The 20,356-nt window shown below is 41.8% G+C and overlaps 1 protein-coding gene across 2 annotated transcripts in view; it reads left to right on the plus strand.

Moving 5' to 3' along the window:
- The window catches only part of FGF12 (fibroblast growth factor 12), a 363,040-nt gene that overhangs the window by 98,139 nt on the left and 244,545 nt on the right, over positions 1-20,356 (plus strand). Inside the window, exon 1 of one of the 2 annotated variants that reach the window (XM_019630091.1) lies at positions 16,229-17,242. The exons of the other annotated variant lie outside the window; for it this stretch is intronic. Coding sequence (XP_019485636.1) covers positions 17,044-17,242 — 199 coding nt within the window. The 5' untranslated portion in view covers positions 16,229-17,043. Of the gene's footprint in view, positions 1-16,228; positions 17,243-20,356 lie in introns of those variants that run through there. 2 annotated transcript variants of the gene reach the window in all.

The raw sequence follows: 20,356 nt of genomic DNA on the forward strand, positions 1-20,356 counted from the left end.
TATGTATGGGATTGCCATCCTTTGAAATAGGGCCATCTCTGGGGTAAAATGAAACCTCTGTTTGAACAGCCACGCAATTTCTAAGTTTAAAGTCTAATGTATTTCAATTGTCTTAGTCTGTTTGAGTTTCAATAATAAGAATACCATAACTTATAACTGGGAAGCTTATAAACAACAGAAATTGATTTCTCGTAGCTCTGGAGACTGGGGAGTCCAGGTTCAACAGCACATTTGGTTTCTGGTAAGATCCCATTTTCTAGTTCATAGATGGCCTTCTAGGAGATATGGCAGAAGGGACTAGGAGGCTTTCTGAGGCATCTTCTATAATCACCTCCCAAAGGTCCCACCTCCATATACCATCACATTAGGCATTAGGTTTTAACACATGAATTTGGGGAGAGGGGTGGGGACAAACATTCAGGCCATAGCACCTACGTAGCTTTCTGCCTCATCTTTTACTTTATATCTTTGTTCATTTTTAGATGGACAAAGAGAAGTATGTATTATTCTTCCTTCAGAAGATATTATGGGGTTCATCATCCAAAAAATATACTCAGCCTCCTGCTGTGCTAAGTGTGGAACCTGTATGGGGTGATGTCTGAGGTCCCCGACCCAGCTACCTCATTGGAATCATAGGCCATCAGAGCCCATGCAGACTACGGAGGGTCCCAATATACCCCCTTTTTTTTAATAGATGAGGGGACTGAGGCCCAGAAAGGGAAGAAACACCCAGGGCCTCAGGGCAAGTTAATAGTAGAAGCTAATGGTAGAAGCAGGACTAAGTTCAGGTCTTACATTCAGTCCTGCACTGTTTTCCATGTGTGACCTTGGGAAAGCTTGTGGACATCTGTACCTGTTTCTTGTCTTATGAAAATAGATAAATATGGCCATGTGGGACTTTTCAGTAACATTTGCAGAGAATTATAAAAGTTAGTGAGAGTGAGTGTAATACCTTAGAATGTGGTCTCTTAGAGCTTTGTCTCATGTGCTATTTATATCCATTTAAGAAAGTTGTAATAAGACAATTCATCCCCATGTAATCTTAATGTATTAAATTTCAGTTTAATATAATTTAATTTTGAGGTAATGAATTGAATCTGATTACTAACTCTGTTGTACCACATTTATCACAATCATTTTAATTAAAAATGCAAGAGTACAGAACTTTATTGATTAAATTGTATCACAGCCGTTTTTTAAAACTTTCAATAGCTCTCTGTTGCCTTCAAGATAAGGCATACATTCCATAGTGATACATTCTATTCCCTAGGGAGGTGTCGCCAAACTTCCTTTGGAAACTGGTTTCTGCATTGTCTCCATTATGTCTTATTTTCTGAACCCAATGATCTAGCAACAGTCTTCAAATACTGTTTATTCATGTATTGTTTTGTTGAATGAATTTAGTTTTATTAATCATGAGCTTGGCACATAGAATATGCACAAGATACAGAATCACTGCCCTGGAGGCCTTCACAGCCTGACATGCCCTGATGCTGGTACCTCTTGTGCCTTTCTTCTCTTTTGTCTGTGTAGAAGGGCTTCCCTAGCCCCCTTTCTGGAAGGCCAAATTCTGCTTATCTTTGACAAGGCAATTTTCATGTTACTCACTGATGACCCCTGGCAAGGTCTCTTCCAGCTCTGAAGAGCGGTGATCTCTCCGGAACACCTCAGCCCAGAGCCCACCTCACATGAGCCATCTGTTTCATTCTGATGGTTATCACATGAAGTATCAGGCTTATCCACTAGAGAGTAAGTTCTTTGAGGGGATAAACAATGTTTCATTTTCTTTATTTCCCCCATGTGCTAAGTGGTTTGGCATGTAGTAAGTGCCCAGTGATTGAGGGATGGAGGGATAGATAAAATGTATGGATAGATAAAAATAGAGGTATAGATAGATGTAGAAGACAAGGAAAAGAAATACAGTGGTGGAAAACTTGGCAATAGATTGCATTTCATCCCTTCTGTCTCCTTACTTTAGCATTTAAAAATTATATATACCAGGGGTACCAAAAAATGTATATAAGTGGATGCTTCGGTCAATGTTACTCAAGCAGTAGATTGCCATAATCAGAAGTTTCTGGACACTGATGGTAACCACTTTAAGCACCTCTTGTAATTGCAGAAGTCAAATGTGACTTGTATTCATCTTTTGTTGTTGGTATGCATTGAATATTATAATTTTAATATAGTTTTTTCCTTTCTTAAAATGTGTATACATTTTTTGGCACCCTCTGTAGTTATGTGTAGAATATAAAATTATATATACACAGAATTTTACATATATGTACTAGAGGTGAGTTGTAACAGGGAATAAGCATGGCCATTTATAGACTCTCTTCCCCTGGCATGTGGTTCAAATTATATATGTTCAAGACACAGGCAAATTCATTTTTTCACTGAATGTGCTCTAAGCTGTAGTTGTTTTAAAAAGTGACTTACAGGCTAATGAATACTCCAGCAATGAGTTGCAAATTTTGTGTTTAATTTAATCTTCAAAGCCAAAGAAGCACAAGGGGTGAACTGATGAAATAATTATTTATGTGACAATAAGATGCCGCTGCATCTAAGCCACATATGAAAGGCGGTGCCTGCTGGGAAATTACCTGACGGAGAAGATCCCGAGACAAGATTAGTGTCTGGCCTTCAACCACATGTGTCCTTGGCACGTTGCACCAGGGGTTTTGCAAGCAGCATTACCTGGTGAGGAAAAGCATCATTAGTATCCCAAAGAATTCTGTATCTTGATCACACTTCTGTGGTTACAAAGAGAATGATGAGTTCTTTATCCTATGCAATAAACCAGTAAGAATGAAATCCTATATGCTACTTGGGGGCATTTTGGGAAAAGCATTAGTGTTTTTTAATGAAGATTTTATAAATCATTTGATCTTACCTAAACAGGCAGGGGGTGGGGCTGAGAAAAGTCTAAAGAAGGAAATAAAGATTAGAATAGTGGCAGAGTTGGAATAAGAAATACATGAAATCAGGAGATATTTAGAAGATAGAGATTGGCAAAGCATAATAAACCAAACATATACATGTTAGGAAAAGGAAAAATGTATACATCAAGGATTTCAAATTAAGGAGGTCAGGGAGAGAATGTAAATGCCATCATTCATCAGGAATGTGACCTTGGTCCACTCGCTCAGCAGTCTGAGCTTCTGTTTATGCATATGTAAATCAGGCATATAATAATATGAATAATGTTACATAAATAACTTGCTGGGTGTTTGTGAGGACTGAATGGGATGCGTGCTATACATATTCATTGTTATTTGTTAGTCTTCTTTAAAACAAAAGCCTAAAATATGACCTTTCATGGAAAAATTAAATCTTATACGAGACTGACCACTGACCTTAGAATTATGAAGCCTGAGCTGTATTTTGGCTTCAGCCACCAATAACTGTGTGACCTAAGGCATACTACATCTTTCTCAGTCTTCAATTTCATAATCTATAAAATGAGGGCATTGGCCTGCATGGTTCTTGGGTTCCTTCCAGTATAGCCCTTAAGCTCCGTGATTCCCTATCTAAGTCTTTGTAATGAGAGTCTACTACTTTCATTTTCCATGTGTTTCTAAGGAACCAAATAGTTCATCTGTTTGCCCAGGCTCTCTCAATAAGCAAACTGCAGTTATGCATTAAAATGCAAACTTCCATATCTTAGCGACTTAATGCTGCGTTAAGTTGCTCTTCTACATACTTGTGCAGTGGTTCCCTAGGACTGACTACTCTAAAAAGAAAATCAGAGCTTGGCATTTTATGGATACTGCCAGCATAAATCTTTTTAAGTCTTACACACATTTTACAGGCTTAGGAGAATTGGTTAGCAAAGCCATGCACACTTTAATTACACAGATTATGCAACAGGGGGCTCTCTAACAAAGAAGAAAATTAGTGAGACACACATTTAAGCTTGGTTCCGCTTCAGAAGCGGAATAAGCCTTGCTCGCAATTTTCAAGGAAGTGGAAGTGAGATGCTGTGCTATTACAGGGCTCTGTTAGGATGATAAACTCATGGGGATGTTGGTATTGAGGGCTACTTTTTGATGATTACAGGGCAATGATGTGATATTGGAGGGTTAGTGTTCTGTCTGAAAAAGGCAGCCATACCAAAAACCCTGGTAAGGCATTCTGAGCAAGCCCAGACCTTCCAGCGTCCTCCCCTTGGTGAATTTCTGGGTTGAGCAATACGGAAAGACAGAGAGAGGGAGATTTGTTCAGTGCATCAGAAGAAACCGTCAGACCTGGAAAGAGCCAGTTGAAGCAATGTGGTACAGTAAAGAGGGCATCCCTTTGGAAGTCAACAGATTTCAGTACTAGTTTCATCCCTTATTAGCTATGATCCTAACTAACTGAGACTACTCCTCTTGCAATGTTTTGTTTTGTGATAGTATAATAATAATAACCTCTATCATGCTTATCCTACAGGATAATTGTGAGGCTAAAATGACTGAAAATACTTAAATCATAAAATATGACTTTTTCTCAATCTAATCTCCCAATTTATGCATGTCCTCAGCTATTCCAACCTTTCTTAGTTGAGAGCATTTTTCATATCAGATTTCCAGCTCTGCCCACCTACACCTTTTCTTTTCATATAGGACAATAAAAAAGAGCTACACCAGGACCGGCCAAGTGGCTCGGTTGGTTAAGAGCTTGCTCAAGAGTGCGAGCTCTGAGCAACAGGGTCCCTCGCCGGTTCGATTCACGGCCCGAGCTGAGCTGTCAACAGGTGGCAGGATGGCTCAGCTAAAAAATAGAAGAGCTACACCATCATCGTCACCATCACACCACCCTTCCTTCTTTCCCCCTGCCCAACCAGCATAACTAGGAGGTGACTGATCTTTCATTTTCAGTAAGACGCTAGATCCAGACTTTCTGTGTTCAAATCCTGGTCACTACTTTTACTGGTTTATAACCTTAGTCAAGTTGCTTAACATTTTTGTTCCTCTGTTTTCTCATTCATAATTATAATACCTCCTTCATAGGGTTGTTGTGATAGTTAAATAAGTTGATGCATATAAAGTGCTTAGACTAACAGTGCCTGGTAAATCATTAGCACTCAAAGTATTTTTGCTTTAATTAATATTGCCTTTATCCAGAATTCTAGAGTAGCGCTTTTTGGTCAAGGATAACCAGTCAGGTTTAGTTCTTCTGGGGACTGAGGGCATCTCGCCATGGGTCAGGGGATGGAGGATAACCAGTCAGTGTGTTTACTTTATTTAACTACCCTGAAGTTAAAAGGAGGATAAAAGCGAATATTGTAGTTTGTTTTATGTAAGTAATATGATATTGATAAGCATTAAATTAGAGTCATAGGATTTTAGAGAGATGAGAGACCTTAGAATTCACCTGGTTAATCTCATTTTAAAAATAAGAAAATGGAGACCTAGAGAGGGGGAATAATTTATTCAAGGTTCCATACTGAGGAAATAGCATGAGAATGAGATTTCAGCTTAGGCTAGGAATAGGCCTATTGGAACATATTGCTTCTATTGACTTGCCTCACTGTAGATTTATCTCTTTTATCTATCACAAAAATGCTTATTAACAGTCATCTAAAATATTGCACTCTGGGAAAAGAAAAAACAAAACACCTCTGAAATCCACATATGATGGGAACAGCTTTATTTTGTTTTGTGCCATCTCTACAGCTAACTAACATACCACTTCGTCATTTGTTATTCCTCCTCCACCACCACTCATTCAGAGCTAGAACCCAGTTTGAACCAAAATTGGGAGAATTTAGCAGCTTAGAGTACTGTTGAGTTTAGAGTCATTGATTCTCATGACAGTATTTGCTACAGATACTGCTGTCCTTTCTTTTTCAAGAAAGTGGTCACATTGAAAGTATTAGGATACTTAGATTATATACTTTGTTCTTGTTGTTCAGAAAACCTGAAACTAAATGTCACTCCTGGTTCTAGTACCCTTCACAAAGTAACCTTCCATTAGAGGACTTAAAATATATAGATCATTAGTTATTCTTTTAAGAATTTCTCATTTTATAGATGAGTAAATTGATAATACAGGTTAAATTACCATTCTGTGGTCACACAACTTTGTTCTCAGAAATGTAGTGGGACACATGCTTACTCTCCAATTTTGAAGATAATGCGTAATCGTTCATTAAAACTTGTCAAGCAGAAAACGGGATGGCCACCTTTCAAAATTCCTAACTTCATGAATGTGACAACTGTGGAGCCACTGTCTAATATCTCTCCATCTTCCTCATTGTGCTGTAGAACTTTTAGCTGAGAAACCATTTGTAAGGATTTTTCTCAGTTTATAGTAAGTTCTCTCAGATAGGTTTTTAGTTTTTCAGAGTTGTGAGTCTTTTTTATTTTTCTAAAAAATGAAATGAAGATAGTACGCCTGTGAATGTGTACATAGATTTAAATATTTTCTTCATTCTACCATAAATTGAGTCTGCAGACTTCTCTATGATTACTGATAGTAGAAATGAAAGATCTTACAGCAGAAAACTGCAGCTGCAGGCCAGAGAACTTGCTTTCTGAGCCGGCAGCTTACCCACAGAAGACCTTATGTGCAGAGAACCATCAGAGATCTCCTAATACTATTCTTTGTCCTCTAATCATTTTCCTTTGGTTCTCTGTTCACCTTTCAGCTCAGTAGCTTTTGTTATTTTAAAGCCTCTTACCAAAGTATAGGATCTTTTCTAGACAGGAATATAGAAGGTCAGTGACCCTCCTACACAGACTCCTCTGTGGTTTTGACTAACACCCTAGGGGCTTTTTATACCAGCCTTTCCTGGAGAACTCCCTCACTTATCTCTTAATAGGCTCCTATGTTTTCTTTTCCCTACTCTAGAATGCCACTAACTCAGAGGAATATTATCATTTAGCCTTTCGATTGTTCATTAAGAAGAAACCCTTTTAATCAGCTATGCCAGCCTTTGCAGCACACATTTATACCACATGAAAGAAGTATTAGCTCTGTGCTTTTCACAGGGTTATGTTGATATGCTTCCCTTGACAGTCTCCTTGAATCTTGAATCTTGCTCCACGTTGTTTTTTTCAAATAGCAATCAGTTTCATCCGTTCATTCATCCTTACCTTTGTACTTTCTTAAAAAAAAAAAAAAAGTTTTGCCAAGTATTGCTTTGGATGCAGCCTATGAGGGTTTTGTTTCCTTCTCTATCCTGGCAATCAATGCTGACTCTAACCATTTTATAGAATATCCTTCTCAGCTCTGGGCCCCTCCTCCCACGGTATTGCTCCTGATCTTGACTTGAATGTCTCTGATGCTGGGAAACTCACTTCCCTTGTTATATGAAGAAGTTTACTGCGCAATTGGTCTGCACTTCATTATCTATAACTGCTTAAATGAATCCAAGTTTGCCTCTGGACACACATGATACCTCTTCATTTTTTCAATGAGAACTTTTCAGACCCTTGAAAATAGACATCACTTTCCTCAACTCCTCTTTCCCTGGCTTGAATTTTAAACTAGTAGTCCCAACGAGGAGTGATTCCTGGGGAACAAGTAGCATGGGTGTCTCTGACTTAGATTCAGAGTGGCCTTAAATCATAGGCTATCTTAACTTTTTTTTTAACACTTCAGTAACATAAATGCACCCCTAATAAATTCATATTATGGATTCATCATCTAAAGCAGTCATGAGGAGAGCTTTAGATTGTGTGTCAGCTAAATTAGATTTGAATTCTTGACTGTACTCCTACTTTAGACAATTAATTATTCTGACCTTCGGTTTTCTCATTGTACATGTGGATAACAATGTTGGCCTTCTGGGATTATCATGAGGATGAAGTAAAACAGCCTGTATAGAGCCCAGTACTGTGCCTGGCGCATTGCCAGTGCCTGATAAGTCTTAGTTTCCATTCTCTTTCTACCCTATCATCCTTTCCCTCAAATACGTTCAACCTCTTCTCCATTGCTGTCATCTTAGCATACTCAATAAACCAGAGACAATTTTCCAGCTTGTTTTTAAAGAAGTCTATTTCCTTATGGTCACTAGCTGATGACAACATAGATACATTATCTAGAATGGGCTGATGACCTCATGTGATCCCTTCTAGCTAAAACTACAAGTTTAAATACTAACATTATAAAAATATTGTTCCTTTGTTCTCCAAATACTATGTAAAAAAATATCCTTATATAATAATCTTATCACTTACTGGATATATGAGCACTGAAATGCATATTTACCAATATCTATCTATCTATCTATCTATCCATCTATCTAGCTATCTATCATCGATATCTATATATTTATGCTGGTTTAGATTTTATAAACACACAACCGTTTATACCAATGCCCCCTTGACTTCCTGTTGCATGTGCTGGATTATTGGACAAAATTAGGCACAGGAGGATATATTTTTATGTGAAAATGATTATTAAGTGAATGTGAACTTTACTAAGTGCTTTTATTTACGAACCTGGAATTCTTGAGTATTTTCTTGTTTGCCTTCCCAGTATTCTGAAAGAAAGCTTGCCAAACATTTTTTATTTTTGTTTTGAGCTATTTTGCTTAGCCTAACAAGGCAAATTTAGAGATATTTAGATGAAAGATGCTACATTTCATCCATCCATCCATTTACTCATCGACCAGCGATGGATCATTCACTCATTCATACTTTTTTTTTCAAAAACCAGTGCTATATTTTTAATATGTCATTCTAACTAATTTAGGTCCTATAAGTAGTCAGCTTATAGGCAAATAAACTTAGGCTCAGAAAGACTGAGTACATTTATTTATGCAAGGAAAGAATTATTTATTCTAAATTACATACTCTTTCTACTTTCCGTAGTATGTTTAGAGAATTCTAAAAAGTCAGGAGTAGAGACAACCTTACTGGTCTCCTTGTCCAACTCCTGTTTGTACCCCTGACAGTTTCCCATAACCAGTTTGTATATTTCAGTTATTTTAGATTAAAATCATACTCAATATCAAATACCTACAAGCACAGGATCAGCAGGGTCTTTCCTAATTTTTATTTTCATAGCACCCAGATCTATGTGCACACAGAGGACAAAATATAAACTTATTACAGTTTAATAACATACTTTGAACGTCAGTCATGTGCTGGGTGCTGCAAGAGACTGCTATTTCAACAAGATCCATTCCCTGAAAATTTAGAGACTAAATTTAGAAATGAGAGCAACTAGGAATGGTCCATGAAGAAAGCAGCCCAAAAAGATGAGTAGCGTGAATGCTAAGATTATCAAACCATTTTAAGGTCATTTTGATCATATTCTGAGACTTTAAAATTAATTAGTCATTTTGTCTGATGTCTATGGTCTCTCTTTTCCTTATTGTTATATTCCTTTTATGAGTGTGTGTGTGTGTGTGTGTGTGTGTGTGTGTGAGAGAGAGAGAGAGAGAGAGAGAGAGAGAGAGAGAGAGAGAGAGAGATCGATCAGAACTAAAACTGTAGGCATAAATATTGGGGATGGATGGATGTTGGTCAGAGCACAAATCTGGGTATTACAGGCCCTCTCAGGCTATCAGATTTTAACAGGTGGATTGAATTTAGGCAGATCGTTTTAGAAGTATTGATAAAACAAAATAATCAACTTGGAAATGTGGAGGCCACCCTTGAGTGAACTGAGTTTGCTTCTTGATATTAGAATAAATGCTTCATTTTTTACGTAAAAAGATGGATGGATGAATAAATTAATTAATCCAAGTATTTATTGAGTATCTGCTATACACTAAATACTATTTTAGACACTGGAGATAGAAAACTAAACAAAATAGACAATCTTCCTTGTCCTTAGGGTTTTACATTCTAATGGGAATCTTCTAACTGCATTTCACATCTACATAGAAGGTGTACCCCTGGCTCAGTGACAGTGGAGATTAGAGAAGGGCTAAAATAATGGGGAGTCAGTTGTGGCAGGTTTTATAACATCCTAAAACCATCTGGGGAGGAAAATAACCAAGTCCCATCCATGTGGTTTAAGCAAAACCAATGTATATTTTTAGGAACAGCAATGGAAGAAATGTAAATTTATCCTATTATAAATTTCTCTAATTCCTGCTTTGACTTAGTTTCCCTGTAGTTTTCCTAAGAAGCTTAACTTGAATTACTGAACTAAGGAAGAGAGTGGAGGCCACACTCTCAGAACCAAAGGATACCCTCTCATAGCCAAAGTGGGACAACCACCACCTGGCTCCCTGGCCAAGTGAGGTAAAAACTGCAGAGGGAGAAGATTTGGGACGCTTGGGGCCCCCTCTCTTACAACATTAAATGATCTCTTCAAGGTCATTTATAAGCTGTGAAACCCTGGTAGGGGATCACTAGAGGTTAGTGAATGAAAAGACACTGAACACTCCCACTTGTTCTCTGTGTGACCTTAGTTAGGACATGAGGGTCACAGAGGTCAGAAGACCCCAATTAAACTCATAGATTGCTCATCTGTTGTGTAACCGTGGGAGCTTGCGTCACTTAATGGGCAATTTAGGGGTAACCCATGGAGTAGCAAACAAATTTCTGCTAGGCAACTCAGAAACAGTAGGACAAAGGGGGTGATCTAGGTCCTGCTTAGAGCTTTCCTATCTATCATACTTTATTCAAATTAGACTAAGGTGAATAGGCTGAGATTTCCTTTCTGGAGCAGGTCTTCCCATCTGAATCTCTTGGACAGGAAAGAGAGAGTGTCAAATGTTCCTTCCGAGTCTTTTGTTTCTTAATAACCAGCTTAAAAATCAATATCCCAAAAGGCAGATTTAGGGTGGCAAAACTTTGATCTCTTTCAAGTGTAACAGAGAAGATAAATGGAAACCTCTGGAAATAAATTACATGGGTTACATTTGAACTATACCAGTTCTTAATTGGGTGACCTTGATAAAGCAGCTTAACCTCCCTGTGCCCCAGTTTCTTCATTTATGTAATGAGGATAATAGCAGAACTTACTTCATGAGGTTATTGTAAGGATTCAACGTGTCAATAGTTGTGATGCACTATAAGTATACGGGGAACTTAACATTGGCTCGCGTTAGCTACATCTTATATTTCTTATCAAAAGAGACATTCTCTAAGATATTGGTAATTTCTCTCCTGAGGCAATAAGGCTACTACCTTTAATGTGTGTCATAAAGAAAAATTCAATCTTTTGTCTTTCTTATTTTGAGAGATGACCAAAACCAGAAAAACATATAACATGTAGTAATTCAGTTGTTGAACTGTTAACTAAAGCACCATAAATAAATTTTCTGTATAAAGGAATTCACAAATTATTAGAAAGTAATTGTTTATATTGCTTTTGCCAACTTACTGTAACTGACAATTTGGCAGAGAAAAAAAAATGGAAGTAAAGTTACTGTATGGAATAAAATCCATGGAGGAAAGGTCTTCTTCTGCCCATTAAGCTTTTTTTGTTGTGAGCACCTTGTGAGCTCATATTCTCCAAGCTTTGAATCGGGAACCAGAGCTCAGACTGGGATGATCTATGAACAGAGTGAGGCTCCTTTGTGTTCCCAACAGACATCGACAATATTCCACTAATGAAAATTTCATTCGCCATTACAATGTCAAGGTTAATCACTCATTTCAAGTGGATTTCCAGGCTTTATTAAATGCATTATGTCCAGGAGTGAATAGTGGATGATGTATGTGAATCACAAGGTGTATTTTCCTGTTTGGGGAAGTTTGGGTTTTAAAGCAGGGGCCTGGTTTACATGGAAATTTTAATGGCAGGCTCATTCTAATACTTTACATTATTATGACATCTTCTTCAAGTCTTGCAGCAGCCCAGTTACATAGGTACTGCTAGTGTCATTATCACTGATCTATTTTGCAGATGTGTCTTGGAGAGACTGACTCACTTGTGCAGTAGGTAGCATAAAGCAAGTGGGTGATTAGACAAGAGCCAAACAAGATCAAGATGACATGAACTATAGGCTTGTTGAGGGCAGGGAGAATGTAGAGGTACATAGAGTTCCCTTGGTAACTGAAACAGAGCCTTGGATGTAATCTGCGCTTCGGTCAAGGTTTCCAGTGAATGACTGTGATGGTCCTAATATTAGTTTGATTTGGGAGCTGGAAGACTTGACCTCTGAAACGTTCTGTGTTTTTTCATTTTAAACCATGGAGATGCTGAAGATTGTTCATGTTTCATTTGTTTGACTAGAGGTCAGAAATATAACTATGTAATTCCATTTTCAATGGGTATCTGGCTCTTTCTCCAAAGTAATTGAACTGTTTCATTCCATGATATCTTCAGAATGATAAAGGAAAGTTCTCAAGTTGTTCAAAGAAAGATTGCTTACAAATCAAGGTATTGTTATCCCTGACATGTTGCCTTTTAAAATAACCTGATGGTTTTATGTAAATCATTGGTGGGTTGATTTAATCTTAATACCTGACCCCAAAATGCAAAGCTACTTGAAGGGTCCTAGTAGCCATGGAGGTAATCTTAGGAGATTTACTGGCCCAGAGAGGAAAGTTATGAATTTTTGGATATCAAAAAATTAACTTGAGTATTGCTTCTGATCTCAATGGCCCTGTACACGGGTCCTACATAACTTATCAAATTTTCCTACACTTACCTCCTTTTCTCATTGAGGAAATGGAACAAATGACACTGATGAAGATTTAAAGGGCTAAACAGCTAAAAAACATCTTGACAATAGCCGCAGGAGTGCAAGGGAAAAAGTATTCTTTGTTGTCTAATCACCACATTCTTTTAATAGAGATCTAAAGACAGGAATAATGTCTCTCTCAGAAAGCTGGCATTTATTGTCTTTGTTTTGTTCCTTGAATACCTAACTTGATACTGTCATGTCAAGGCAGAAGAACTTCAAACAGCCGCTGTCACCTGCTTTTTCATCTTTCCCCCCATCACCCTCTTCAATCTTATGGCTGCCACAGTGGTTACCTTCTGCATCAAAACATCCTTTTTCATAAACTCAGAAAAAATTCAACACACTCAAAGATGAGAGAACAAGCACCCTCTTTTCATGTCTTTGGAGGGGTGAGGGGGGTCAGAGGACTGCAGTTTTGGAGAAATGGCTAGATTTTGAGAGTCCGAGTGTATTTCTTCCTTCTAGTATTATCTACATTGATACAATATATATATTAAACTCTCAAACTTTGACACCTGAAGAACTTGTTAAAAACTCAAATTCCTGGGCTTTACTCATAGAAATTCCTCCTTCACATTCTGAGAAACTATCAGAAATCTGCATTTTTAAAAAGCATCTCAGAAGAACATTATGCATTTTCTTAAAAAAACAACAAAACAAAACACTGTCATCATCTCTTTCACTCATTTGACATTTTTCCTGTTTTCCAAATGCTTGCACATACATATTCAGCTCTGTAAGGTGTATGGGAATGATTATCCCTATTTTGAAGATAAAAAAGAGACTTGGAATTCAGCAGTGTTTTTTTTTCAAGGCCTCACTGTATACCCCCGCCTTGCCCATTTCTGTAGATTCCTCGCCTTAGCTGACCTTTTTCTTTTTGTGCGTTGAACTGAAGAAAGGCACGGAGCCCCCAATGCCAGCCAGTACTACCTGTTCCAGCCTTCCGCAAAAATGAAAAGATCTTCTGGTAGCCAAGGAAGGAAAATAATTTCATCTGTGGAATGTGAACATTTGCCTGATTGGTATAGGGTTACCTCGATTTTAAGTGATGATCCCCTTGCCTCATGCAAATGTGCTTTTGAATATGTATTTGCCTGTTTTGTTCTGTGTTATCAAAATCCCAAGTTTGCTGTCCTTATTCAGCCACACTCAACTGCTGCAGGGGCTATGTGCTCTCTATTGATAGTTGGGGTTCCCCTCTCTCAGGGCACTTTGCCCATTTAATCCTCCTCCCCGCTGTCTGCTCTATAAACCCGTGTCTGCCTGTGTTATGCCCAGTGGCAGCATGAAAGGTCCCGGCCCCAAGACACAGTAGGGTTGTTTGACACAGTGCTTGTCTAAACAACGTCACAAATTTCAGTCCTTCTCAGTGATTGAGAGAATGTCTGCTAGGCCCAAAGGTTTGTGACCACGTCCTAAGAGTTCCGGGAGCCTCTCTGGGTCCCACATCCATTTTCAGTAGCTTCCATGGCCTGCATTTTCTTTGCCCTCTACTAGGGTGTTTCCAACATGCACCTGTTTCTGCTTGAAACCCATCCATTTAATCCTTGGGCACTAACTACCCTTGATGCTTAGTGAGGTGTCTGTGAAGGAGATGCATTAGGGATATTTAAAGATAAGTTGGAGAGACTTCGTAAGTATAACTAATAGCTACTTCCAGACCTTGGCATGAATGGAAGGTGATTACTCCTTTTGCATTTCCACAGTCTTTCATGCTGCAGCTTAACTTGGGTGCCATTATCTCCTCTGCTTGGTTTCCTGTAACATCCAGCTGTCATCACAAAAGCACTGCTGGGACCTGATTGCACCCCAGAGCTGGTGGTTGACTGCCCTTACCCACAGCCATCCTCTCACCCCACCTCCATTCTCCTTTTTGTACAGAGTGCTCACTTGGTCCTGCAGTTTAGGGATTGAGCCTGTTTTGCAGCTTTCCAGATAGAACCAAGAAATCTGGGTTCCAAGGAAGCTGAGACACTCTTCCCCTTCCAAAGTGAGCTAAAGATGGGGCCCAAGGTGAGGACCCAAGAGGCTATTGTTACTCTCTCCAGCGTCCACTGCCTTCCTTCCTAAACAGAGCATTCTACTTACTTTAGATTATTGGAGAGAGGGTGGACTGTCTTCTCTCAGCGACCCCACTCCTCACCCCTTCTTGGGGGCATCCAGGGTCCTTCACCCACATCCAGGGTCCTTTCACAGGCTGAGTGTTTTCTCTGGGGGAGGGCCGGGACAGAGCAGACCCGAGCTGCAGTTCCCTCACTCTGCCTGAGAATTTCTCATCCAAACCTCAATCACGTAGGATTGCGTAGAGAGGAGAAAAGGGGAGAGACAGAAGACAGAGAAGGGGGAGAGGGGTGACTGGAAGGAGGGAGGAGAAGGGAGTATGGGAACAGAGGGCTGGAGGGAGGGGAGGAGGACCCGATCAAGCGGTTCTTCTCTGCAATCCAGGAGCCCAGCTCCCAGGCTGGCCCCACCTGGGAGCGCTCTAACAGTCTGGAGGGTGGGCAAGCAGTGCAGGAAGTATTCCCACCGCCGCCCACACTTGGGCTCTCGGTTCCACTGCCCTCTCGGTAGCGGTCGTTCCTGCCTGGAGTTTCCTGCGGAGCTAGCGCTCCAACCGAGCAAACCGGCTGGGAGGCATCAGTGGTGCTCTGGGGCTGGTATGGCTCCGCGCGCCTAGAGCCTCAATCTGTGAATGGGACTCCGCCCTGAGAGCCCCCTCCAGCCCCAGTGGCTGTGAAGGAGCAGTGGCGGGGGGGGGGAGGGGGCGCCCCGCTAACCTGAGGCTCTGAGGGGCCACCCGCGCAGCAAGTTGGGCGAGCTGGCGGCAGTCCGCAACTGCCTCCTGGCCCCGACCCCAGAGTCTGCATCGGGCTACGAGGCCCAGGTTGCGCCCTCAGTCACCTCCCACCGTTGCTCTGGGCAGCGGAGGGGCCCTGCCTGCTCCCTGGGCAACCAGACCATGGTGGGCAGCTCCTGCCCTGAGCCACAGCTGCCTCGAGCTGACATCGCCCACAGCCAGCCCCCGCCCCACTCGAGCAGACGCGCGGGTGTTCGCAGCACGCTGGTCACTTCCTTCCTCCGCCGGGATGGGCTGCGCTGGACTAAGTGATCGGCCTCGTGTCCGGTGGGTAATCACCATCTGATCTGCTGTCTGTGAGCTGTCGACTGCCGGGCAGCGCGGACCTGGGGTTCCCGGGCAACGCTGCTATGACCTGATCCGGAGCCCAACAGGGCGCCCCCTTCTTCCTTCTCTGGCTCTGAGCCTGTGTGGAGACGGGCTGGGTGCGACGGCCCTGGGCATACCATGGCGGGGAGCTCTAGTTAAAGGTGTGTGGGTGCTAAGCTGGAGAGGACTCCTTTGGCATCGCTGCCTTTTAAAGGGGCTTATTTAAACTACTGAGTCATTCCAGATTTAGGATTCCCTAAATAATCACCAACTGTGCCCGTCTCGTGCCAGAAAGCAAGCGGAAAGAGAAAAAGCGCCAGCTCTCGGGACCTCTTGTATCTCCAGCGCTCGCCTCCCAAGGGTTTCTCCCTGAGGGGTGCTTAGCCCTCGAGGATCTCCCTCCCCCCAGCCTCCAGTTCTCTCTACCAATCCCATTCTCAGTCCCTTGCCGCCCGCTCTCTTTGCAGCGCTGCTGGCGGGTAGTCCTGCACACCACACCTGGAAATAGATGCACCCCTGCCCCACGCCCCTACCCTGACTCCCGCTAACTGCTCCCACTTCGCGCCTCTCAGAATTCGAGAACTCGGGCAGCCAGCCCCTGGAGAACGGCAGCCAGCGCGATGCCATCCATAGACCTCCCCCAGCCGGGACAGACCTCCTAATCTCCAGAACTGCGGGCTGCAGGGAGTTAAACTGCTGCCTTCCTCTCCTTCTCTCTTGCGGTTGGTGGCTTGTTTTCTAAAGGAACGTTTTATTCACTTTTTAGTGTTTTCTACCGGTGGCACGCTACCCGCCTTGGTCCAGCCTCTGCTTGGTAAACGGGTTTTATATGTATGTCTGTGTAGATGTACTTTGGACGCCTTACAACGCTTGCGCCTATCCAACAGGGGGACGGACAGCTTGTTGTTTTGGACACCCTTCTTTCCCCTCCACTTGGTACTCCGAACGCTGTGTGACCAAACTCCCCATTGCCCCTTGGACGCGGATTGCCTTGGGGTGCAAGTTTGGGGTGCAAGAGTCTAGTTAACAGGAAGGCCTGGGACCGCCCCGCCCCCGCCGCCAGCGGTTCGGGAAGTTTACATCTGGATTTTCACACATTTGGTCGCCACTGCCCAGCTTCTGACTAACCTTGTGGGCGCCAGGTTTTCGGTACTGCAGCCTCCTCAAATATTAGCACTGCCTCCCCGCGCCTGCCCTGTCCCTCCTGGCTACTGAGGTCCTGCCCTCGCCCCAGCGGAACGCGATCCCGAAGGCGCAGTGGAGCCCGGGGCCTGGGGCCCGCCGCTGAGCAGCTATGGCTGCGGCGATAGCCAGCTCCTTGATCCGGCAGAAGCGACAAGCGAGGGAGTCCAACAGCGACCGGGTGTCGGCCTCCAAGCGCCGGTCCAGCCCCAGCAAAGACGGGCGCTCCCTGTGCGAGAGGCACGTCCTCGGGGTATTCAGCAAAGTGCGCTTCTGCAGTGGCCGCAAGAGGCCAGTGAGGCGGAGACCAGGTCAGTAGAAGCCCGCACAGTGGGCTCCCCGGAGGCTGATCCCCTCTCTCCTTCGGCAAAGCCCCGAGGGGCGCTCACGGGAGGGAAGCAGGATCCCTCCCCTCTTCCATTCTGGTCCACCTTCTCCTCTAATTTCCAGACATCTCTCTTTCAGTCACCCTCTGTCAGTTAATAGCTTCTTGTCCCATATTCGCGAGAACACTTTATACTTTGATTTAACCACTGTTTGATTAGGATGAGAGTTACCTGTATAGATGCCATATAGCCTGTAGAGTTCCATATGAGGGCAGTGACCTCATTCATTCTCTCCCATCCATCCATCCATCCATCCATCCATCCATCCATCCATCCATCCATCCATTGCTTATATTACCTACTGAAGACCTAAATATAAATAACCCTTTCTCCCTATAGCTCTCATAACATTTAGCATAGTTTTTGACACATAATAGACACTTAGTAGGCACCAGACAAACTTAAATTTATTCTCTTTTTCTAACTCTGGTCTCCAGCAACACATGCTATTGCATCTTTGCGACTTGTCCATCAGTTCCTCACCTTCCCATTTCCCCACCTGCCCTTTCACTTGCTTTTACATAGACCTCCTTTCTTTATGCTCTTCCTCCAAACGCTCTCGTGGTTTCGGAGGGCTCTGCTCATTAACTTTTCTGTCCTGTTACTCCCATCCTTTGCACACTCACACTTACTTTTGTCACATGAAGGGAACAACATAATATCTGCAGTTTGGCCTCAGGGAGTGTAAGGAAAACTTGGACTTGCTAGAGATTTTCTTGGCACGGCCTTTCTGAAGCTGATTCTCTTCTTTGGCCCTAAACTCCAATGGTTGTCTATGATGTGCCTCTGTTTACAAAGGGAAATTGGATGCCTTGAGTTTCAGAGTAATTATTCCCAGCTCAAGGCAGGCCAGTGTCCCAGCTGGAAAGCATAAAAGTAGAATTGCCGAGATCTCTGCTTCCACCAGACTTTATTGATCCTCTGGGTGTAGGGTCATTGGCAATCTGTAGATTTTCTACCCTTGCTACAGACACCGAAAGGAAATACTCTAGAAAGAGAGCTTGCTCTCTCTCATTAGTTGACTGGGTTAGGTTAGCATCTTCGCAACTCTGATTGTGATGTTCGCCCAGGTTCTAGGGATGAGGCATATGGGCTAGGGTCATTGGGATGAGGGGAAACACTTGGAAAATCTGGACAATTGGGATTCAGAATTAGTTTAGAAATTTGGGATTGAGTCCTGTGAAGAAGCCATCTCATCTCATTTTTCCATTGGGTTTTCATGACATTATCTCGCCTTTAGAACATTTCTCTTTGCAGTGGGCTAATGTTCTTATTCTGTGATGTTGATAAAATAGTAAATTTCAGGAGTAAACAAAAACCGTTATGATCCCAAGGCAGGAGCTGTTAAAGTCTGTGTTATTTTGCATCCAATTACTGTAACCTGTTCATTTCAAAAAGTGAAGATTTATGCAAAAACTAGAGTTATCTCTGCACAATAAATAATTCACATTAAGGGGAAATAACATCCTGTTTTCATGCAGTGATTACTTAGGGGCTATCTTCTCTCAGGGCTTATGTGGTCTACAGGGAACTTTAAGGCTCTGAATTCAATGTGACTCTTAAATCTCACTCTCCGAAGCTTGATCATACACTCTAGTTGGGATAATTCTATATTTGTGAATAGATCCTACTCAGCATCCTCAGTTCAAAATAAAGTAATAAAAGTGATAGGTGGCTTGCATTTGTGAATGGATAAAATAAACTCACCTGAGCTTTATGGAAGTTGCTTTGGTGATGAGCAATTTGCATGGCTGAATTTTGCATAAGGAAATTGCTTCCTGTGGCCCTTTCCTTAGCATCTCATTTGAAAACAGAATTTGAGGGAATTGCTGAGTTTATTTTATTTTATTTTATTTTATTCAGTGTTCATTTCATCTGCTCCTCTTTTTCATCTACTTAGTGTACATCTTGGCAGAGAGGATCCTGACTGATGACTTCCTTTAGCTGAAGTATCACAGTAATAATCTGGCAGAGAGATGACAGTACCTGTTAAGACGTGCCCCATGCAAGGGCAACATGCATTTATCTTCGTACCGTGGAGGAGTCCGGTTTGTTCTGAAGCTTAGCTCAGAAGAATGGGAGTGTGGGGTGCGGAAAAGCTTTTTGGGAAGATGATGGTGTGCTATAACCATTACTAACAAAGACAAATACATTTTCTGTTGATTTGCTGTCAGCAACCATGATTCACGTAGCATGGGATGAGCCTATTTTTATAGGGAGATAGCACCTTCCACATCTCAATTTCAGGGAGAGTTCTTTAACTGGATTGGGAGGAAGTTGCTAAACACCAAAAAGAAAAAAAACTATTTGAGGGAACCTGTTTTATAAGCACTTTGATATTATGTTCAGTTAATATTTGAGTTATTCTTGAGCTCACTCGCCCTTCTAAACCATATCTTTGTGAACTACAAACTGAGTCACAAATGGTAAAGTGGTCACATTTCATTGACCTGACTTTCCAGGGGAGTGAGGCTGAGACAGTGAAATGAAGCCAGGTATTGGATGGGAAAGGCCACGGTTCTATTTCTGATTTCATGGCTGACACATCGAATGTCTCTCACTCTGTTGTCTTAGCTCACCAAGTTTTGATATGTATAGTAGTGAAACTTGATAAATGCAGTGGGAATACTGAAATTACACACTGAAGGTCTCAAATTTCAAAATCACGATATTGCAGAATGAAAATGTGAGAACTAGCAGGACAGACCTCACATCACACAGTTACAGGACCATGGTTCACATCGGATGCTTTGTGAACATTATCCTGGAGCACAATGTGATAGCTTTACCCTGGGACTGTGCAGCAAAAATTCTTCCTTAGATGAGAAATCCTAGAATCAGAGCAAGTTGGTGGTTTATACAAGGTTAGGCAGCTATATTGTGGCAAAATTGGGACTAGAACTATATCCAATTGATTTTCCTTGCCTGTGCTCTTTGCAACACAACACAAAGAAAAAGTAGTATAAAGAAGAACTGAGTGTCCTTTTTCAAAGGATGGAAATACTTTTTTGTTATTTGTTTTTTACCATGAGGGATTGT

Source organism: Hipposideros armiger, unplaced genomic scaffold (genome assembly GCF_001890085.2).
Source record: "Hipposideros armiger isolate ML-2016 unplaced genomic scaffold, ASM189008v1 scaffold_891, whole genome shotgun sequence".
In the NCBI taxonomy this organism is placed as follows: Eukaryota; Metazoa; Chordata; class Mammalia; order Chiroptera; family Hipposideridae; genus Hipposideros; species Hipposideros armiger.